This window comes from Nannospalax galili, unplaced genomic scaffold (genome assembly GCF_000622305.1).
Source record: "Nannospalax galili isolate Female #2095 unplaced genomic scaffold, S.galili_v1.0 scaffold405, whole genome shotgun sequence".
In the NCBI taxonomy this organism is placed as follows: Eukaryota; Metazoa; Chordata; class Mammalia; order Rodentia; family Spalacidae; genus Nannospalax; species Nannospalax galili.
The window spans coordinates 1,129,526-1,154,153 of record NW_008354532.1 but is presented as its reverse complement, the minus strand read 5'-3'; the positions used below and the strand labels follow the sequence as shown (position 1 = coordinate 1,154,153).

General features: G+C 37.2%; 1 protein-coding gene across 9 annotated transcripts in view; it reads left to right on the top strand.

Annotated features, from left to right (window-relative positions):
* Positions 1–24,628, top strand: part of Ptpn13 (protein tyrosine phosphatase non-receptor type 13) — a 238,888-nt gene that overhangs the window by 61,951 nt on the left and 152,309 nt on the right. For 8 of the 9 annotated variants that reach the window (XM_008851752.3, XM_029555308.1, XM_029555309.1 and 5 more), the window contains exons 3-5: positions 4,882–5,060; positions 21,665–21,730; positions 24,295–24,480. In XM_008851752.3, the coding sequence (XP_008849974.1) occupies positions 4,882–5,060; positions 21,665–21,730; positions 24,295–24,480 (431 nt within the window). Of the gene's footprint in view, positions 1–4,881; positions 5,061–21,664; positions 21,731–24,294; positions 24,481–24,628 lie in introns of those variants that run through there. The other variant, XM_029555312.1, reaches the window with a different exon arrangement.

Sequence of the window (24,628 nt, the reverse complement as noted above, 5' to 3'; positions counted from 1 at the left end):
TTCTTTAGTTGTACTCGAAATAGGCAAATGGATTTTTTATATCAGATGATTTTGCTGAATCTCTGATATCCTGATGCCTTTGATGAGCATTCCCTTATACCATGTTTATTATCTAGCTATAAGCATTTGCCCAATTTTTTGTTTGTTCAAGACAAGAGTTTATGTAGCCCAAGATGTCCTTAAACTAGCCTGTCCAGACTATACTCAGACTTACCACTCTCCTGTCTCAACCTTCTAGTGTTGTGATTACAGGTGTACAACTCTGTTGCTTTGGGGCCAAAAATTAAGGGGGAAATCTAAAGGAAGTGACAAGATAGCCAGGGGAAAAGTATGAATACTAAGTGGTCTGTGGTTTTTAAATTCAAGAGAACATTGGAAAGAAGCTTTAAGTTGTTTCTCTGCATATGAAATTTCTGCTTATTTCTAACTTTGTCTCTAGCTACTTGAAATTCTGGCCGAGCAACTTTTGCTGTGGAATGTTGGTAAATGGCTCTAAATAGAATCACTTGGCTACTGGAATCAGTTCATATCAGATTCACTTTTTCATAATAATAGCATTCTTGAGTATAGTCAGTGTACAGCTAAAACAGAATATAACACTATAAGCTTCTGGAATCTACTTTTTAAATATTCTTCTGTTAACATCCTTTGAAGAATTTTGAAAGTACTTTCTTTAAATTCCTTTTAGCTGTCAGGAAGTGGGAATTAAGGACTGATTCTAGCCAAAACTCTAAATTCCCCCACCTGTAAGTTTGAAAAAGCCTTCACAATTACTTAAAAATATATTTTGTAGTCTAACTATATTTCCTCAAGAATCTAATACTTAGAAATCATGTCTGTGTTTTGGAAATTTGAAAGCAGTGTAATTTGTGGTCATAATTACTTCATCGTTATTACGTGACACTTCAAAATTGCTTTGAAAATATCTGTGCTGTTTCTCTGTAATTTTAAAAAAGTAAACACATGATCCCTCCCTTGGTAATTCTGCTCTCTATGCTCTCCACCTTCCTCTGCCCCAATTCCTGCTATTCCCTGTCCAAAGTCATTCCTGACTGCCTTTGCACTGACCGTTTCTCTTTGGAATCCAGCACTCAGCCACACTCAAATGTTAGTTCACCATTTAAAGGGCCACATATAGTTTAAAAAAGAAAGAAATTATGTTTGTATTGCAGTTGAAATAATTCTCTTATACTCAGATCTTCATTTTGCATTATCTGTTTTTCTCTTACATATTTTATATATTCTATCTTCCAATCATTTATGTATATATTCTGTTTCCCCAGTAGTAATTGGGAGTCTAATAACAAATGATACCTGCAATGTTGATAATATTATGTTAAAATACATAGTGCTTATCATCCAGACAAAAATCCCAGCATGGGCACGGAGGAGTGGGTAAGAAACCCCAACCCTGCTTGAGGAACTATTTATTGTCAACCAATGGCTGCTGGGAAGGAAAGAGCCAGGCTCCTTTAAGGGTGAGACTCTTAGGTTGATCAGACTCCAGTGGATAAATCTACGCTGAAGCGCATTTGGGGGACATAGTGTGACTCTATAGGCATATATATGCACACACACACACACATATGTATATATATTCATACATGTGTCTGTCTTAGAAATTTGGTGGAAAGTTAGTAAGGGGGATACAGATACAAGAGGGGATCAAAATGTGATCAAAGTATATTGTATGAAATTTACCGAAATTCAATCAAAATTAATTAAAAAATGTATAGCATTTAAAATCATGATGTATATTAGATGTTGTGTTAAAAAACAAACCAAAAACCTATTGCAAAAGCAAGAGTTAAAATAAACAGATTTTACCATAATGATAATTTTACTGATCTTGGCTGTACTGGTGAATGTGTGTTCATTTCAGAGTGATAAGCAATAATGGCTTAAAAAAAGGAGGGTTTTTTTTTTTTTTTTTAAGTTTTCCTGCCTCAGCATCCCACAGTTAGGACTGCAGTTGTTAGCTACCACACCCAGCTGAAAACAATGGATTGTTTCATCTTCAGCAGTTTCTCATTGATGCTACTATGAGGAAGACAAGATAGAATTGGTCTGTGGTCAAGGATATAGAGGACGTGGATAACAAGCCCTCTTCTGGTGTGTATGAATCCCAGCATCCAGGATAGCGAAACAGGACATCACATTTAGACTTCCGGATAGCATTCATGCCTCTGTGTTAGCTGTGATTCCCAATAATTTATAAGTTCAAAATGGTAACATGTATCCAGAAATTATAAAAATTCTTTCTAAATTAAGGACTGTCAAGAATTGGTCCTGGGCTGATGGGTTGCCCATGCCTCATACCCATTTGCACTCAGGGGAGTCAGGGCACTAATAGTAATAGTAATGATAGTAATAATGACATGAAGTCTGGAGGGCAGTGGTTTGGTGGGTCCTAGGATGAGTTGGAGCAAAGTAGTAGAGGATGAATAAGATCAAAATACATGGTATACATGGATGAAATTTTCCAAAATAAATAAAAATATAGAAAAAAATTGGCCCCAAAGGTTAAAATCTCAGCCTTCTAACCCAGGTTAAGACTAGGGACTGTGGAACTGGATTGAAAGGCTGATAGGGAGAATTAATTTAAATTGTAATATAGAGATTGGCAGGTTTAGTGAAAGAAGTGTTAGAGGGAATTATGATATGTACTTTCATGGATGTCTGCATGAAAGTCAGCCCTCATGTCAAGAATATCCCAGTCCTTGGTCTTCAGTTCTTGTCTATCTTAACTAATTTTATTTTAATTTTGTTGTTCTTGTTGTTTTGAGACAGAGTCTCCCTGTAGCCTCAGCTGGCCTGGAACTCACTATGTAAACCAGGCTGGCCTGGATCTCACAGAGATCCTCCTGCCACTGCCTCTCTAGTGCTGGGATTAAAGGCGTGTGCCACCATGCCCAGCTTTAACTTACTTTATTGGTGATCAAATTGCATGACTTTAAATACCATTCATTATGCCAGAAATTCCAAAAATGTATATCCACCTCTGGCTTTTATCCCACACTCCAAATCAACTGTCTACTTGACATCTCTGCTTGAATATACTTAAAAAGTCTTAAATTTAATAAGTCCCAAAGAAAAGCTCTAATTTCTAACACCACCCTCAGGCCCTACTTCAGCAGTTTGTCTGTAGTTATCTCTATTTCGATTTATGTGACACCATTTACCAGTTACTCAGATCAAAACCGTAGCATCATCCAGATGCTCTTTTCCTCTCACTCTGCTTAGTCTTTCAAGAAATTCTCTTGTCACGATGTCTGAAGCATCTTCAGCTTCCAGCAGTTCTCAGCACCTGTTGTGTCACTCTGACTGTAGGCCTCCATGTCCATGCACAGTATTAGTGCCTTGAGTTCCTCATCAGTCTCTTAGGTTCATGCCCCTTGGTGAATAATTTGAAAGAAATTGATTTTAGACTGTTTTATAGTATCTCTGACATGAAATTTCAAGATTCTGAATCATATCTCTATCTTGTTTGAGTAATTTTCTAGTTGAATTGTGTTGATTATTCATACTTGTTCATACCAAAGAGAATGCTTTTAACAGAAAAATACATACAGTGGCTTGCATTTTTAATTTTTAATTTATATTTTATTTATTTGTGTATGTGGGTAGAACATATATATACACCATGGCACATGTGTGGAGGTCAGAAGATTGACTACCAGGAGTTGGTTCTCTCCTTCCACTAAGAGGAACCCAGGGATTGAACTGTTTGTCAGGCTTGGAAGCAAATATCTTTACCCACTGAACCATCTCACTGGCCCAGGCCTGTGTTATTTATGTATATATTTGTGAAAGGCAACAATATATGCATAATTCCCAGCTGTTATGATCTGTTGAAACTTCAAAGCTTGAGAACCTGAGTTTGGAGCCCCAGCACCCCTGCGAAAGCCAGGTCTGATAGCATGCACCTCTAATCCCAGCACTGGGAAGGTAGAGACAGGGCATCTCTGGGGCTCACTGGCTGGCCATTCTAGCCAGTTGGTAAGTTTCAAGTTCAGTGAGGAACCCTGTTCAAAAATAAGCTAGAGAGAAATAGAGGGAGATGCCCAGCACACACACACGCGCGTGCACACACACACACACACATACACACACACGTCCCTGCACCCATGCACAAGGATATACACACAGAGAACATTATTGTCTAAATCAGGGAATATGATATTTGTAAATAGGTGATACATGGGCCAATGAACTCCAGAGTTTATGCAGAAAGTTTTATATTTAGAGATGATGCCTTGAAATTATACTTTTCACTAATTGCTCAAAGGAATCCTTAATCAAAACAAAGTTTAAGAACTACTAATCTTTACTCATTTCTTTTTAAAATGTATTTATTTTAATTTTATATATATGAATGTTATTGCCTACATGTGTGTAAGTGCGCCCGTGTTGTGCAGTGCTCGCAGAAGGACAGAAAAGGGTGCTGAATCCTCTGGAACTGGAGTTACGGACAGTTGTTAGTCATCATATGGGTGCTGGGATTTGAACCCAGGTCTTCTGCAAGAACAGCCAGTGCTCTTAACTCCTGAGCCATCTCTCCAGCCCCATCTTTACCCATTTCTATATATCAATATCATAAAACAGTTGAACCATGTGTTAGCTCTTATGACTAGTTTTATGATCTACCATCTAGATTTTGAGGAATTAAGCCAAATAAAGGCATTATTGTAAACAGTCCTAACAGCTGTTTTAGTGAAACTTACCCTCATTTTATAAGTATTGGTTTGGTGTATGCAACTACATGTTATTGTCTGTACAGATAGGCTGGGATAACTATTGATGTGATTATAGTTTTTTTCTGGTTATAATTTTACACAATTATCTTTTTTTCTCTTTTTATTTGATGCACTTTTAAATCAGTGAGTATTACTGATCCTGCTGGCCTTGGCTTCATCATTTCTCCATGGTCTCTGCTGTTGCTGCCATCTGGTAGTGTGTCCTTTACAGATGACAATATTTCCAGTCAGGACCTTCGAGCATTCACTGCACCAGAAGTTCTTCAAAACCACTCTCTGACTTCTCTCTCAGATGTTGAAAAGGTAACTGTTAAGTCTTTATTTTGTTATTTTGATGGAAGTAGGGAAGGCCAAGATAATGGGCTGCCCTATCTCAGTAGGGCAAGAACAAGGATGGAGAAAGTCCTTTGACTTTAGAATAACTGTGTGTTTCAAGAAATCCATACTTAAGAATTTGAAATAATTCTAGGGAAACATATATATCTGAGAAAAATACTTGAGGAAACTTTGAATATCAGGACTTGAGGATTTCTTCTAAGACAGTGAAAGTCTGTCATATTTATAGGACTGGGAAACAATGGGATTTATGATTTTGTAGATTAAGCCTGACAAATTTGGATAGTTTGGAGAAATACAAATTTTTGTGAAATTCTAATTGGGAGATTTTCCTAGCTGGGTGTGGTGGCACACACCTTTAGTTCCAGCATTCGGGAGGCAGAGGCAGGCAGATCTCTGTGAGTTCAAGGCCAGCCTGGTCTACATAGTGAGTTCCAGGTCAGCTGGGGCTACAGGTAGACCCTGTCTCAAAAAGACCAAAAAAAAAAAAAAAAATCTAATTGGGGAATTTTAATAATCTAGAGAGAAAAGAATTAAAAGAAGTATGTTGGCCATTTGAGGAAGTAGATGATGGGGATACAGAGGAGGCAAAACTGACAGACAGACAATTCATTTGGTGGAGCAATGAAAAAGAGAAAGAGTTTATGATGGAAATCTTTTAAGTCTGATAGGCATTGGCCAGGTTAAATTTAATTTCATTGATAAGCTCTGTAAACACTGAGGAGGGAATACGTGTGTGTGTGTGTGTGTGTGTGTGTGTGTCATATAGCAGACTTGGGAAATTAGATATGATGCCCTGAAGATTTGAAATTGGCTTTGAGAATCCTTTCTTATTCATCATTCCACATAAGTGTAAAAAAATCACCTGATAACTTGCTGATAAAACTACTAAATAAAAGTATACCCATTTTACATTGTGATACACATTTGCCATGGAAAGGAATTATAGCCATTTACCATGCTACTGATCCTTTTGAGAGAGAAAGAGAGATTGAGATTGATTCAGCAGAAGGCCAGGCTGTATCAATTGTGCATCTTTATGAAAAAAAAAACAAAAACACACTGATAAGACTTGGTAGAGTGAGTCCAGGCTAAAGTTGGTATAACTTTTGTATCCCTGGAAGTACTTTAAAAATGTGAGGCACAAGCAACCTGAGAAAGGAGACAACAGCTGTGAGGTGGAGGCAATTCTTGAGGCTCTGGCCCTCAGAAATTCCCCATTACATAAGATAAGGTATTTGAAAAGGACTTTGTATACTCCAACGTGTTTGCAGTCTTGGCCATTGTCTGTGAAGGAATTTAGGCATACTGAAATGTTTTATTAAGGTGAATAGTGTATACATAGCTACCCAATTTTATTCTATTTTCACAGTATGCATTCATTAGGTACTCTGTACAATTCATTTGCCCATATCCTTCTAAGATTAAGTATAATGTATATGAAAATTACTAACCCTTGAGGTTTCTGGTTCATAATTGTTTTTTTGTGTTTACAAATCAGTGAGATGGCATACTAGAGTTTTTGTGTGAGCACTTTTGAGAGTAGGTTTCCCCAGAATCATTAGTCTCCTATATGGGTCTGATAACTTCAGACAGAAGGAACTACTATAGCATAAAGTCACAAATAGTGTAGATTTTGGATATTCTTCTGATTATTGGAGAATCACACTCTCTAGTTATGAATTTATTTTGTAGATAGTTTTGACTTCTGCAAGGTATTTAAAGAGCTACAATAAAAGGAAAAAGTGTTCAATGATGTTTCAGGTACAGACTTGGGAATGTAGGTTAGTTAACAGAGTGCTTGCCTAGCATGCATGAGGCCCTGAGTTTAATTCTCAGCACCTCATAAACAGGGTGTGATGAAGCATATGTATAAATAATCCCAGCACTTGGGAGCTGGAGGCAAGAGGCTCAGAAGTTCAGTGTCATCCTCAACTCTATAGCAAGTCCAGTCCCTGGCTAGCCTGGGCTGTATAAGACCTAATCTCAAAAAAAAAAAAAAAAAAAAAAAAAAAGTCAGGTGCACAATGCTTTTTTGATTTGCTAGGAGGATTGCCAATTCTTCCTGTCACATTAGCTTCCCCAAATGCGCCAGGCATGGCGCTGCATGCCTGTAGTCTCAGCACCCTGGTTACAGAGACAGAATCAAGAGGTCAAGGCCAGCCTCTGCTATGTGAGACCTGTCTCAAACAAAACAAAACAAAAAAATGGATAAACTGCTATGCATTAGGAATAACAGCTGGACCATCTGTTTGGAAAGAAACCAAAACCACTCTACTATTATACTATGTTTAGGAGCAAGTGCTGGGGATAAGATGGGTCTGGGAATGTTGTTATCACAGCTAAAGTTGATTTCTTCCTGAGACCAACCCAAACATCTAGCTTGCTTGTCCCTCAGAAAGTCCAGAATAATTCTAAATACAAAGAAAATCAAAGCCAGGGTTTTTTTTTGTTTGTTTGTTTTGTTTTGTTTTTGTTGTTGTTGTTCTTAAAAGCCTATTCCATGTATAGTATCAACATAAACAGAGATCAAGATCAAGGGAACAGCCATACATTCCTTATACTGTTTTTACAGGCCACACTAAGCTTTTTAATATGTGAATTCCATATCCACTGATTCAAACACAGTGGGTTGAAGATATTCAGGAAAAGACTGCATCTCTACTGCTCATATGTAGACTTTTTTTGTAATTATTCCCCAAACAACACAGTATAACATCCATTTACATAGCCTTTAAATTATAAGTAGTGTAGATGGTTTAAGGTATACTGAGAGGTATACATGCATACACAAATGCCCAGTGCCTTGTACTGTAAATAAATAGTGAGTACTTCACATGTAGAAATGTTCCTTTTATGAAAAGACACATACCACCTGATTCTAGTCATATACTTGGAAATGTATACTTGTAATTGTACACCTAACATGTGTATGAAAAATTACCCAGCTACAGCTATATGTTCACTTGTTTGCCATAAAGTTATATTTTTCAAAATAACATGTCCCTTTGAATAATTAGAAAGGTCACAAACTTTTTGATCCTCTGGCTTTATTCCTTTTTAGGATGTTTTTTCCATTGACTGAGTAACTTTTAACTTTGTAATGTAGTTGCTATAGAAAGTAGTGTAAAGTTTCCTAAAGAAGTAAAAAGTAGAATTACCATATGATCCAGCAGTCTCACTTCTGAGCATATATCCAAAAGAGTTCAGAGCAGGATTTCAAAGAAATACTTGTATACCAATGTCTGTGATAGGATTATTCACAATAGCAATAAACTGGAAAGCAGTCAAATAAATAGAAAAAGAACATGTGAGATACACACACAATGAATATTATTTACACACACACACAAAATTAATTTTACTTATTCATTAAAAGAAAAAAGACACCATGTTACATGCTACAGCAGGAATGAACTTTGAGGACACTATATCAAGCAAAATAAGCCAATCATAAAAAGATACATACTAGCCAGGTGTGCATGATGGTGCACATCTTTAACCCCAGCACTCAGGAGGTAGAAGCAGGGAGATCTCTGAGATGGAGGCCAGCCTGGATTACATAGTGAGCTCCAGGACAGCTGGGGCTACAGGAAGACCTTGTTTCAAAAAACAAACGGAACAAAAGATACATAGCACCTGATTCCACAAAACAAAGGGAACAAAAGATACATAGCACCTGATTCCACTCATGTGAAGCCTCTGAATCAGTCACAGAAAGTAAGACATTAATTAGGAAGGACTGTAGGGAGAGGCACGAAGAGGACATTGTTGTTCATTAGGTCCAGAATTCCAGTTTTGTGAAATGAAAAAGTTTCAGTGCTCTGTTGCACAACAATGTAAATATTCTTTATACTACTCAAACACACACTTAAAAATGGTTAATATTTTGTGTCTTTTTTTTTTAATCACAAACATCTAGCTCTTGGGGATGAGAGGAACTAAGTGATAGAGTACTTGCTGTACTACTTGGTTCTGTCCCCAATGCCACAAAAACTAAAGAGATACAAAAGGAATCTAAGTCTGTAAGCAAGGTGGCACCTTGCTATGTTACACTAGCTAATAAACTAATTTTTGTTAATATATTATTCATTTTAATGTCTTAACTTGTTAACCTTGTCAAGCAACCTTTTTATTACATCAGTTTTGCTACATATAGCATCTTAACTCTGTGAACCCAGGACCTTAAGCATGATAGAACATCTTAAGTTTGAAGAGCAAGTCTTGTTGATGAAAACTTAGTCCCATGTGAGACAAATAATAGGGAGCCCTATAAAATTGACTGTAAGCATCCAACTCAAGCAAATCACTGGGCTCAATCTGCAGTGGTGGGGCCTCCTGTAGAACATGAAACACCTTTTTTTTTTCTTTTTGAGACAGGATCTCCCTGTAGTCCCAGCTGTCCTGGAACTCACGATGTAGACCAGGCTGGCCTTAAACTCACAGAGATCTGCCTGCCTCTGCCTCCTGAGTGCTGGGATTAAAGGTGTATGCCACCACACCCAGCTGAACAGAAACACCTTTTGATTTGTCAACTGTGCTCATATTTCTAGCCCTGTAGAAGCTGGGGGTTAAATAAATACAGATACATTATTACAATATTAAGTATATCTCAGAGACTAGGCAAGTGTACTTCTTGGATTTTATAAAGTATGGTGAAAAATAATGAGTAGGCAGAAAAGTTCATTTTTTGTAAAAGTTTTGTTTTGTTTGGCAAATTTCGTACAATATATCTTGATCATATTTAGGCTCCCTCCCCTATTTTTCCCCCATAGCTCCTCCATGCATTCTCTCGTGTATGTTAAGGCCTATCAAGCATGTTTCTGTCCCTCAGTGTCCCTTGGAGTGAGTCTGTCCACTGGAGTCTGATCAATATATCCAGCATTACTCCCCTAAAGAAATCCCTCTTATAGCAGTCATTAGCTGCCAATAGTTTCTCGATTAAGGTTGGATTTGTTACCCATTTCTCTCCTCCTTTTTTTGGTTTTTTGTCTAGTTTAAACTTGCATGGATCTTGTGCATCTTGTCAACATTGCTGTAAGTTCATATGAGCAACTTCCCAGCTCTCTGGAAAACTCTTGTTTCCTTGTGGTCATCTACCACCCCTGGCTCTCAACAGTCTTTCCATGCCTCTTCCACATTGGTCCCTGAGCCCTCAGTGACAGAGGTTTGATATAAGAGTCTTAACCAAGAAGACTTAAAAAAAAAAAAAATGTTTTTTGTCTTTTTTTGAGATGTGGTCTCACTGTAGCCCCAGCTGGCCTGGAACTCACTATGTAGACCAGGCTGGCCTTGAACTCACAAAGATGGCCTGCCTCTGCCTCCTGAGTGCTAGGATTAAAGGCGTGTGCTACCATGCCTGACCAAAAAGAGGCTTTTTTGATGAGTGGTGAAAGGTACACTTGTCTGTAAATATAAGGATAATTATTTAGAATATGGTAAGAAATTACATTGGTCTAGGGATATGGACAGAAATAGGTTTTTCTCTAGGTGCTATGACCTCTCCAGACATATGGATTTGGCTATATTTATAGTGCCACACATGAGTTCTCTTTTGTTGAGAGAGCCATAAATTCAATTAGACAGCTGTTGATTAACCCCAAAATAAAAGTGCCGCTACTCTGCACCAGTAGAGATAGTTTGCTGGGTCAGTCATTGTTGTGTTTATTAGTCTTTACAACTGAGTAAGACCGTTGATTGTTTTCCTCCCTTGACAACATGCATAGTACCCTCCGATACTATTGGAACAAGTGCTTAGGGAAGAGGCTTTCAGGTCAGCTCCAGTTCGATTGTTCCAAGTCCTATGTCGGAAATACATCCTGTCTTCAGCAATAGGGTTTTTATCATCAGGTTCTGTTAGGCAATCAAGGGCTATGGCAATAGCCTCTATTATTTTGGGAGTCCCTTGAACTACCCTGACCAACAACTCAAAAGAAAAATGTCTCCTGCCTGACACTGTGGTTTTTGTAGTGTAACCTTCCTATTTGTAGATGATATATTATACTTAAGAGATCCCAAAAATTCTACCAGAAAACCTCTAAAAATGATCAACACTTTTAGCTAAGTGGCAGAATACAAAATCAATTTATAAAAATCAGTAGCCTTTTTTTTATACCAATAACAAACAATTAGAAAAAGAGTTCATAGAAACACTCCCATTTACAATACCCTCAAAAAAAAAAAAATCTAGGAATAAACCTAACCAAGACATTAAAGACCTCTTACGATGAAAACTTTAAATAAATCTTTGAAGAAAGAGCTTGAGGAAGACACGAGATGGAAAGACCTCTTGTGCTCATGGATTGGTAGAATTAATATTGTGAAAATGACCATCCTACCAAAGCAATTTATAGATTCAGTGCAACCCCAATCAAAATCCCCATGACATCCTTCACAGAAATAGGAAAAAAAAAGTCCTAAAATTCATAGGGAATCACAAAAGACCCCAGATAACCAGAGCAGTCCTGAACACAAAGAGCAGTGCTGCGGGGATTACCATACTACATCTCAAACTAGATTACAGAGCTATAGTCATAAAACCAGCATGGTACTGGCACAAAAACAGATATGTAGATCAGTGGAACAAAATAGAAGAAAATGGGACCCAAACGTGGAGTGTATACAATTTCAGCCACCTCATATTTGACAAAGATGCCAAGAACATACACTGGAGGAAAGACAGCGTCTTCAACAAATGGTGCTGGCAAAACTGAATCTCCACATGTAGAAGAATCAAAGTAGACCCATATCTATCACTGTGAACTAAACTCCAGATGGATCAAAGACCTCACTGTGAAACCCGAAACGCTGAAGCTGTTAGAAGAAAACATAGGCAGTTACCCTACAAGATACAGATTCAGGAGAGGATGTTCTAAATTGGATTTCAGTCACTCAGGAATTAAGGTCAACAACTGACAAATTGGACCTTATTAAACAACAAAGTGTCTATACCACAAAGGAAACAACCTGGCAAGTGAAGAGGTAGCCCACAGAGTGAGGGAAAATCTTCACCAGCTACACATCTGACAGAGAATTAATATCCAGAATATACAAAGAGTTCAAAAAGCAAAGAATCAAGAAAACATTTGACCCAATTTAAAAAAAAAAAAAATGGGCCATGGGCTGAAGAGATGGCTTAGCGGTTAAGAACACTGGTGGTTCTTGCAGAAGACCTGGGTTCAAATCCCAGCATCAACATGGCAGCTAACAACTGTCCATAACTCCATTCCCAGGGGATCCGACAGGCTCTTCTGATCTCCGCGGGCATTGTATGACATGGGTGCACTTATCTACATGCAGGCAATACACATAAAATAAAAATATAAATAAAATATTTTTAAAAATAGGCTATGGATCTGAACAGAGTTCTCAAAAGAAGAAATAAAAATGGCAATGAAACACCTTTAAAGGTGTTAAACATCCTTACTAATTAGGAAAATTCAAATTAAAACTATTTTAAGATTTCATCTTACCCCAGTTAAAATAGCTAAGATCAAGAAACAAATGACACCAGATGCTTTTGAGGATGAGGGGAAATGGGAACCCTCATTCACTGCTTGTTGGGTTGCAAAGTGGTGCATCCACTGTGGAAATCAGTGTATAGAACTCTTAAAAAACTAAAAATCTACCATATGATCTAATTATATCACTCCTTGCCATAAACCCAAAGGATTCGTCCTACTGCAGAGATGCTTGTGCAAACATGTTTCTTGATGCTTTGTTCACAATAACTAAAAAATGAAAGCAACCTAAATGTCCCTCAGCTGATGAATGGATAATGTAGTATATTTACATAATAGAGATCTACACAGTGGTAAAGAAAAATGAAATTTGCAGATAAATGGATGGCACTAGAAGCTGTTATACTAAGTGAAATAACAGTCTCAGAAAAACAAGTGAAGCATGTTCTCTCTCATTTTTGGATCTTAGCTCCAAATCCTTAGAGGTGAGTATATATCCTGATGAAACCGCAGGAGTCAGGAAAATAGAAATGAACTATGGAGGTAAAGGGGAAGAAGTTGCTCAAGAGATGGGGATAGTAGGAAACAGGTATATTCAAGGGAGAAATGGGGAAAATGAGGGTACTTTAACTGGGGATGGAATAGGGACAGCTATATAGGGAGAGAGAAGAGAGATAAATAACACTTGGATGGTGTGAAAAAACAGAGAGAAATGTATTAAAAAACTTACTGAAAAAAAATACACATATTTTTATATGAGAAAATATACATGAGAAATATATATGAGAAAAGTTCATTTTTAACTGAGAAAATGACATCCTGAAATTTTAAGATTTTGTTTGAGAGTTTTGTTTTTGGGTATATATGCTTGGAATTATATTCAAGGCTTCACACATGCTAAGTTAGCCTGCTAAAGTATTCTCCCAGCCCTCTTTTAAACCTTTAAAATGATTTGGGGGAACTTTTTCTTCCCTAGGTCATATTAACACCAAAATAAAAGAGTTATGGGGCTGATGCTTAGTAATTGAATACAAACTTATTATATGCATGGTCCCAGGTCCAGTCTCCACCTACACAAACACATAAAAGCTATGTCCAAGTAAATTTGTGCAATTGCTTTACATATCTCTGGATCTTAACTTAAATTTCATGATACTCTCATAGATTAAAGCACTAGGCTCAGAAGACCATTTAAAAGTACAAAAATTATATATCCACAAAAATGAATATTTTTCAGAACAGAGGATTAATATGTTTTAAAAAATATTTTAATTATTTATTTTTATTTTATGTGTATGAGTATATTGCCTGCATGTATGTAAGTGCATCCATGTCATGCAGTGCCCACGGAGGTCAGAAGAGGGTATCGGATTCCCTGGAACTAGAGTTAATGGTTTTCAGCCATCACGTGGGTGCTGGAAACGGAACCCAGGTTCTCTGCAAGAGCATCCAATGCTCTTAACTGCTAAGCCATCTCTCCAGCCCCTCATGTTTTAGTCTTTTTTAAAAGGTTAAAAATCAATGACTACGTGATGGCAACTCCTAACTGTGTATATTTCTAACACAAAGCTCTTTTCAGAGAGCTGCCTCTTACAGATCTTCAGTAGAACATTACACAGGCATCACATAATCTAGATCTGAAGCTAAATTTTTTCTTTATTCTGAAACCCTGCCTTTCACAAGCACACCTTTGTGTGCTTCCTGCAAATGAATAGGCCATTTACCCCACTAATGAAGAAAAAAAAAATCTATTTTCATTGAAGTTTTTCATTCGCCTCAGAGTTTATTTTTAAATTCCATTCCTAATTAATTTGATGTCTCACCTCTGTCCACTTCTCTTAGTTTTTACTGGGTCTACTCTAGTTCTGTATGTCACAAATGACTAGTGCCAACTACACTTTAATGTTTTCCACTTTCAACCATGTCCCTGTCCAATCCAGGGGTCAATGTGGTTTTGAAAATAAATACATGATCTTGTCCCTTCCCTGTTTAAAATATTTTGGCTCATCTATTTTCCTTGAACTGTGGACTCCTTACTTCGGCTTCAGAGTGTTACTGCATCTTCCTTGTCACTGAAGAGTCTTTCTGTCACACTGAATGCTTCATCTGAATTTACTCAGTGCTTCAGATGTAGCTTTGTTCACTTTCTTCTTTCAGCTGAGACCACCTTTCTACTACCAGGCCACTGGAGCTCTCAGCTCAACCCTTGTTATGCGGCTTACTTGAAAAAGGAAAGTGGAACTGAAATTGTTTCTTATGCTGCTGTATCCTCTGTGTATCCCTCATATAATCACATGTGTTTCTTGTTTTATGTAGTGAAGGTTTTATGCGAAAAGAGCCCTGTTTGTATTGTATACCAGTGATTGTCCATCTATGACCCATATCGCCAGGAACATCACCATCACCTGGAAACTTTCTACACAAGAAAATTCTCACCTAGAATACTAGCATTCTGGAGGCTGAGGCAGAGGGATTACCCTAAGTAGGCTACATAATGAATTCTAGGCCAGCCTGAGCTACTGTGAGATTCTGTCAAAAAAGAAAAAAAAAAGAAAAAGAAAAAAAGAAAAACAAATTCTCAGGCACAGACTCAGAAAATTTGATTTAGAAACTCCGGAGGTCAGAGATTGGGAATTTAGTTCAGTGGTAGACCAAATGCTAGGTCCTGGGTTTGGTCCCCAAAGCCAGAAAGGAAAGTCTGAGGGTGGGCCAGCAGTCTATGTTGTGTCATGCCCCACATAATCCTGGATCATGATAACTTTGAGAACTGTTGCTTAAGTTTGGCACTTAGAAGGCTCCCAGTACTTATTTTAAGAATTTGTTTACCTGGAACTGGGGAGATTACTCATTGATTAAGAACACTTGTTGTTCTTCCAGAGGACCCAGGTTTGATTCCCAACACTGATATGGCAGCTAACAATCATCTGTAACTCCAGTTCTATGGAATCCAATGCCTTCTTCTGGCCCCTGCAGGCTTTGCATGACACGGGTGCACTTACACACATGCAGGCAATGCATTCATACACATAAAATAAAAATAATAAATATTTTAAAAAAGAATTTGTTTACCCAAAGGTATCTGGTTTGTTGCTGGGAAATGCATAGCCACACAACTTCAGAGGTATGTGATTAGTGGAACTGGATGACAGTGTAAAACAGCCCTTCTTCACAGAACTGACTGGAGGGGAAGTGTCTGCACACCACTGTGTCATCTTGTGTCTAGTGAACTAGAACTCTAATGGCTTTTCATCTCTTTAGAGAATGAATACAGAGGTATCAAGTATTCCATGAGTCTTCTTTGTGATGACGATTATTATCCCATTTTATTTCCAACAAATATTATGTTGGGATATATTTAATTTCCGTTACTTTGCCTAAGTTCTTTATGTCTCGGGTGCCTTATCCATAAGATATTAGTAATACTACTTGCTTCATAAGGTTATTTAAATTTTAAATAAGATAATATTTAAGGAATTCTTGTAACAGTATTATCATATGGCAAGCACAAATGTTAACCATTATGTGTCAAATATTGCCCAAGTTTGAGGGTATGATAAGTGGGACAAAGTCTTCTATCTGTGAAGTTTTGACTCCAGTACATCAGAATTAAAAAACAAAAGCATTTTGTCCCCCATAAGAAGTATTAATGGACTCACCCATCACTCTTTCTATGCCATTTCCTTTGAATCTTCACCCTGACCCTGCCTTTCCACATGCATTTGATTGTGTGACTTTCTCACAGTAGCTTCCAAGTCTAGCCATGCGGTTTCTTTCTTCCTCATCCCTATTGCCAGGGCTGCAGTTGGGTCACTTCCCTTCCTTTGGACGTTTGCTGTGATGTCCAGCTCTCATTCTGCTTTTTCATTTTTCTCCATATTTCTGTCAGATTAATTTTCCTGTCTATGCCATTTTCCTTCCTCAAAATGTCCCTTAAGTTACTTTTTTTAATGTAGTGAAATACAAATTTCCTTAACTAAAGACAAAAAGCTTTCAGAAATGTTGTTCCAGCCGACCTCTGATTCCTCCCTTTTAGATTCACAAGCTGTGGCCAGTGATTATTAAACAGGTTTTGTGCATTCTGACTCCACTGCTCTACACCCTGGTTCCTTTCACTTCCTCATGTCCACAGCCTTTGTACCAGCCATTCATTCATAAGCATGTATTGAGACCTTGTTGCATATCTAACGTTATAAATGGGCTTGGAGATCTAACAATGAATAAGTAATCCTTACTCTTAAAGGGCCAGGAAAGTAATGGAGAGGCAGACAGAAAGAGATCATGATGATGGTGGTGGTGGTGGTGATGATGATACTTAGAGTGGCAGTAGATCTGCTTATAATTTCATAGAGAATACAAAGCACAGAGACACATGATTTGCGTGTCAAATCTCAGGTTAATCCCCTTCCACATTGTTTCTTTTGCTACATTTAAAATTGGAAGTAATCCTTTCTTATCTCCTTGAATTTCCTTAGCACAAACTTGTCACTTTTATTTGATGAATAATAGAGGCATACATATTGCATTCGTATATTTTTTCTGTTCAACTTCGCATACTTGGAAAGGCAATGCAGAGTAAAGTAGTATTTTCTAGCCAGAAGCAGTTGAGCCCTTTGCCCATGTCTGGAGATGACTGTGGTTGCCATAACTGAGGTAGTAGTACTCTTGGTATCTGGTAGACACCAGGGGTGTTGCTAAATAACCTACAATTGATAGGCCTTTCCCAACAACAAAGAAGTATCAGACTGACGTGTCATCGGTGCTGACATGACCTGTCTTGTAGGGTAAGAACATGGACCCTGGAGACAGCACTTAAGTCCTACCTATGCCACAAAGCTTTGTGTCCTTGAGCAAATTACCTTCCTTTTCTAAGGCTGAATGAGCTACTGCATGTAACATAAACTTGGCACACAGTAAGCCTTTGTACATGTTGGCTGTCAATATTTTAATTTATGATTATATTGTGTATGATAGTGTTAGTGGTACTGCAATGAGATATTTATTTCTTACATACTCCCTAGCTTAGTGAAATTCAGGAAAAAAAGTGTTTAATGATTAAGTAGGTCATTTTCTTAACACAAGTGTATGACTTCTACTTGTTTAATAATAGATAGATACATACACATTCATATACTCCTATTAGACTTCTAATAGAAAGGCAATGCAGATTAATTTCTAACCAGAAACAGTGAGACCTGCTATGTCTGGAGATGTTTTAGGTTATCATAACCAACTCTTCTATAAATGCACATTTTCAAAACTTCTCCTCTGTCTTCTAACAGAATCCCGTGTGAATAAGTTTTCACTATCCAAAGCTCTACTATAGCTGCCTGTACATTCTGCTGCTGTGCTAAGGAAAGGAAATGAGTTCCTCTGTGCTGTCAAATGCAGATGGGTCTAGTAGAGCTTCTACACCAGTCAGGGCCACCTGACACTCACAGTGCCATTAAACTCCCTGGAAAACTAAGTAAACAGCAGAAATGAGAAGCTTGCTAATATTGTTAATTGAAGGTGTTAATTCTGAAAATGTGAGCTATTGTTTTTTCCAGTTTTCCCCTTCACTAAATAAAAATCAAAGGAAAATAAATGGACCAAATACTCACTTGTTTTTGAATAATTTTTCCTGTATGTGACCTTCCTCCTTTCTTCACAATGTCTCTAAATATACTATAGTCCATCCACTACTGCTGGTTAAAAGCTAGAGGAGCTTCAGTTCTCAGTGATGTCAGCATTACTGGATTAATTTAACCACACCCTGGTGTCACTGATCATTTTTGTGTTGATGTCTTTTCAGGCTTCACCAATACTAGAAATGTAACTTATGAATAATGTGCATGTCATTTACATTATATTTTAAAAATCGAGGATTTTATTTATATTCTATAAGAAATGCTTATCTAATGACAAAAGATAATATTATTAGACAGTATTTTCAACAAAGATTTTACATACCTGGAGTTATTTTTTAACAAAATTTAAATGAGTTAAGAATATTATTAAAAACTTGGGACCCATAAAGTATAATCTTAGTAAAATAGCAGTTTATCTCCTTGGCCTATTATATATCTCTGTGTAGATATTTCATACCTATGTGGTTTGGTATGGCTTTCCTGAGGGAAAAAACATTAAGATATATGTGTATTTACATATGTAATGTATGCATGTATGTAAAAAGATTTATTATAAGGAGATGGCTCATACAGTTATGGAGACTGACAAGTCTCAAGGTCTCAGGATGTTCAGGGCAGATCTTCAGGCTGGAGACTCAGGAGAACTGAGGATTTTGTTCCAGTCAGAATTCATAGGCCAGGGAAGAGTAGGGTTAGTGATATAGTTCCAGTTCAGAGGTTGGCAGACTTGAAGCCCAGGTGGAGCTGGTCCAGTTCACATCCAAAGGAGGAAAAAATGGATGTCCCAGTTATAGGCAGCCAGGAAGAAATCAACTCTCTTACTCAGACATATAAGCTTTAACTCAAGAATAAGACTTTTTGTTCTTTTGAGGCTTTCAGTTGATTGGAAGAGACCCACTCAAGTCAGGAAGAACAATCTGTTTTACTCTGTCTATAGACTAAACTGATAGTCTAATCTAAAACACCTTCACAGAAACACTAACAATGTTTGATCAAATATGTAGACACCCCATTGCCCAGTCAAGTTTACAGATACAATTAAACATTATACCAGATACATATGACTAGCAAGCATACAGTCTTACAACCTAGGTTTTTTTAATGTGTTATTTTTTAAATGTGTATATTTCCTGTATATATGTGAGTGCACCTGTGTCATGCAGTACTCAGGGAGATCAGGAAAGGGTGTCAGATTCCCCTGGAACTGGAGTTAAGGATGCTTGTTAGCTGCCATGTAGGTGCTGGGAATCAAACCTGGGCCCTCTGCAAGAGCATCCAGCGCTCTTAACTACTGAGCCATCTCTCCAGCCCCAACAATTTGGTATACTGAGAAGTTAACAATCTTAAAACACTAGCACACCCCCAAAAATCACAAATCAAAATAGTGTAAGCATGCAATTAATCTTTTGTGTTAAATCTATGAAAAAAATTTTATAAGAAGATCTTTGAAAAGATCCTTATGCGTAAGCCTTCTTGAATTGAGACTTAAAGGTTAAGTATGATACAAATAGACTACATGGTACTGTCCTGAACCTAATACACATTTAATTGAATTCAGCAGACATGTATTAAATGTCTACTGTGCACAAGCTCAGGGTTAATTGCTTAAAGGTATCCTAAAATATCTAAAACAGGCTCTTCTCCTGAAAAAAGGAAAAAAGATGAATTTTTCTATAGCATAAGGTAATATTAGTTAACTGCTTCATTTGAGATGCAAATGAAATATAACTGTCTCATCTCTAAGACAGTTTAAAAGGATGTGCGTGGTGTATGTAATTTAAAAAATGTAATTTCTGGCCAGTCATTAGTGGGTAAAACCTTCATTGACAAAGATAAAATGTTCTTTGTAAAAATACCAATGCTAAGAAAAGGTGGGTCCCTCAGCGCGCGCGCACACACACACACACACACACACACACACACACACAGCTTTTTCCTCAGACCACTTTGTAACTGGACCACTGGTTGGAAGGTGTCACCAACACTGAGAGAGGATCTCTTCAGTTCATCTTCCCAGAAAAGCTCTCATAGACATACCCAAAGGTTTGTGTTCTAGGTGATTCTAAATCCAGTCAAGTTGGCACTTGAAAACAACAATCTCATACCACAATTCAGGGTTGATAAATGTGAGCTTAAAGCTTAGTGCTGAATCTCTTTTAAAAAAAAATATATATATATATATTTTTTTATGTGTATGAGTGTGTTGCCTGCCTGTGTGTAAGTGCACCCATGTGATGCAATGCCTGCAGAGATCAGAAGAGGGCGCTGAGGCCCCTGAAACAGGAGTTACCTATGGCAGTTAGCTGCCAAGCCACCATTTGGGTGCAGGAAATTGAACCTGGGTCCTCTGCAAGAGCAGCCAATGCTCTTAACCAATGAGCCATCTCTCCAGCCCCACAGCTCTGAATCTCTTAGCAGAAGGAAAAAGGAAAGATGGTTATTACAAGATTAACCATCCTCACTTTAGCCGAGGCTTTTAAGACCTTTTACCAGCACACCTACATAAATCCCCATACTCTCTGTCCCCTGCAGATGACTCCCCATGCTCCTCTGAAGCTAGTCTCTCTCTCTGTGTTACTGTCCATCCCCCCTTTGCCTATCAGTGATCCCACTCTCCAGCCTTTCTTGTATTCCATGTCAGAACATTCCTGTAATCATTACAATACATTGTTTTTCAACCAGTTACAGAAAATTCCTTTGATCCTGTGTTTCTCATTTACAACCTACACCTTTGTAGTGAAAAATATGCTAATCAAAACTGCAGTTAAATTTTTTTCTTACTTTTCAGATTGTTCAAAGTCCAAATCTTGTGAGGAAACTTTTATGTTGCTAGAAATAAAAAAAAAAAAAATTAAACTTCTCTGTAGGAAAATGTGATTAATGATAGATCTGTATTGCAGGTGCAGTTTTCACATAATTTCAGAATTAATTAAAGAGAAATAACTGTACAACATAACATATCACAAGACTGTTTTAGCAAAGTTTGTAAAAACTCTTAATTGCTCATTAATAACATACAGGTTAAGTAAATAGCACTACAATATGCAGTAAAATTCTATTCAGTAGCATAAGATGGGTAAGCACTCCGAGAATTGACATAGAAATATGTTTGTAAATTAAGAATACAAGGCTTTCGGTACATTTTAAATATTCCTACAGAAGAAGGATGAATAAGAATATTGTTCAAACTTGCTTGAGTATGTTTAAAGGAACTTTAAATAAAAGCTAGCAAAATGATTTTTCATTAAAAGTGGGCTCTGAATTGGGGGGAATCTATTCTAACAATTTTCACTCTAACTTTTTTGTTTTCAACTCCCGTGTGCTTTTATGCAGAATATAAAATCATTTTTATGATTAATCATTAATCTCCTTAATCATTTTTCTGAACAGTTACATGTTGTGCTTTGAAACAAAAAATGTATGCTACTTGTTAAATGTTTAATTTGTTGCCAAAAAATTAATTTTTAAAAAATTCTATTCCTAGATCCATATTTATTCCCTTGGAATGACATTGTATTGGGGGGCTGATCATGAAGTACCTCAAAGCCAAGTAAGTCAAGTTTTTACAGTTATGCAAATTTCCAGTTTGTAAAAGCTCTTTGGTATAGTTAATGAATTCTACAACATGCTGTCAAGCACACTGGCATTTTTATACTGGTTGTTCACAAATATAATGTCATAGTTTAAGAATAAACTAAGAATTTGAGTGTTAATGAGGTTATTTTCAAGGTATTCTTAGAATTGTAGCAATCACTACCCAGGTTTTAACAGCTGAATTTGTGAGATGGAGCTTGGTTCTTCAGAAAAACATATCGTGGTAAATGGGAGCAAACTTTCTAGTCATTTACTGACTATGAGAGTGATTGTGAATGTCTGATGATTGCTGTTGTACTAAACATAGTAGTCCTAGCAGCCCTATCCCTGTCTCAGCCTACTGTAGGGGAGAATACTCTTTCTCTTTCTCTTGGCACTTCAGAATCCCACTTTCTGCTCCTGCAGCAGGAGACACAGACCTCTCAGGCCTTGGGCTCAGGATGACCTTTGGGTTAGTTTTAGCCTTTATTTTCTAAAATAATTCTCATTCTACAAAACTCAATATAAATGTAACAGTAAATAGTAATTAAAAAATTCTAAATACTCTTATTTATCAATGATAAGTTACAACATTTAGAATGGGATTTAGAGCTGCAGAGATAGTTCAGATATCAGAGTTTGCCCTGAAAGTGTGAGGAACTGAATTGGATTTCTGTCACTAGTAAAAGTAGGGCTTGATTGTAAATGTCTGTAATATGAGCACTTAGTTGATTGAAACAGGCAGATTCTCCAGAGCTCACTGGCCACCTGGTGTAACCAGTTGGTGACTTTGGGTTTAGTGAGAGGCCTGACTCAAAAAATAGGATGGAGAGGGATAGTAGAAGACACACAGCATCAACCTCTCACCCCCATATGCACAGATACACACATGCATACACCTCCATACATATACATATATACAAACATGGACACACAACACATACACAACACCCCATTACACATACACACAAAAGAATTGGGTTCATTTTGTGCATTTAGAAGTGAAAAACAAGCGCATTTTTTCTTATTAAATATCAGAAGAAATAAGCTTTTACTCCAAAATTAAAACGTCTTAAAATTCATGAGATGAGTGAATGCCATTGTTGAACTTGGCTCAGTCTATTTACTTTTGAAAAATTGTACATATTTTCTTTCTCTTCTCACTTTCAATCCTGTAAACATGAGAGTCAGTTATTACTGAAGATACGATGTTATTTATTATGCAGCCTTACTCTCATATAAAATGTAGTACTCTATAATTAACACTTTATTTTTAATAACTAGAAATAAAACCAGTACCAGTGATGCTCAGAAATCATAATCATTTTGGAACTAATATTAATTTAAAAGTATTTAATGAGTGTATCTTGTATCTGACAAAACACTAGATTTTAGGCGTATGGTGGCCCATGCCTGTGATATCTATTGGAAAATACAGGCAGCTAAATAGGTAATTACAACATGATGCGATGAATGCTATGTTAGGGAAAATGGGGGGGCGGGTGTCAGTAGGTTCTTAAAGGGACTTGGACCTAAGCTGAGACCTAAGGGATACATACAGTAACACCTCAGTAGGTGAGAAGTGTCCGTTAAGGAAGGCTTTGTTTAGACCAAAGGGGATAAAAGAGCCTAAATTGCTATCAGCAGTGGATGACCAGTGCATCGATTATTAGTCTTTTTATTTGTTGAGTGTATTCTTTGGGGGCTGCTGGGAATTAAGCCCAGAGCATCATACATGCTAAACCAGTGCTTTACCACCTAGCTGTACCCCCTGCCTTGAAGTGCTTTCTTGTGGTTTTTATTTGCATTTCTTAATGAATAATGATGTAGAACACCCTTTTATTGCTTATTGACCATTTGAATATAGTAATTTAAAAATTATATTAACTAATAAATATTTTGAATTCTCTATTTTCACTAGATTACTTAACTTTTAAAATTTTATTTATTATTGTCATTTTATGTGTATGGGTGTACTGCCTACACATATATATAAGTGCACCTGTGTTGTGTAATGCCTATGGACCTCAGAAGAAATCCCCTGGAACTGGAGTTATGGACTGTTCTTAGCTGCCATGTGGGCACTGGAAATCAAACCCAGGTCCTCTACAAGATCAGCCAGTGCTCTGAACTGCTGAGCCATCTCTCTAGCCCCAAGAACTTAACATTTAACTGCTCTTGAGTTATAGTAATATCTGAAATCTTCCATAATATCATACAAATATTAGATTGTATTTATATAGAGAGAATCTTACTGAATACTGCCCCTAGTTCTTAACATATTTGAAGGATCTAGAATTTCATTTCTTTATTGTAAAAAACAGAATTTCCATCATATTTCATATCTAGAAACATATATATATTAACAGTCTTCTATTGATAAACTTTTTAGATCAAGGACAAAATGTAGCAAGACATTCTTGCTAATAGAAAAAAAAATGCATTTCTTCCAAATATTTGCTATGGTTCCTGAGATTTCTCGAAAGGCTTTTCTCTTGTTAGATTTATTCACATTTATCTGACTTTACCTTTATTTTTCAGCCCATCAAGCTTGGAGATCATCTTAACAGCATACTGCTGGGCATGTGTGAGGATGTCGTGTATGCTCGCGTTTCTGTTCGGACTGTCCTGGATGCTTGCAGTGCCCACATTAGAAACAGCAACTGTGCACCTTCATTTGCCTATGTGAAACAGTTGGTAAAGCTAGTTCTGGGAAATATTTCTGGGGTAAGCTACAGTTCTAACTTGCAAACATAGTATATTTTTAATTCAATAACATCATAAAATCTTCCTTAAAAATATACAGTAGCCGGGCGTGGTGGCACATGCCTTTAATCCCAGCACTCGGGAGGCATAGGCAGGCGGATCTCTGTGA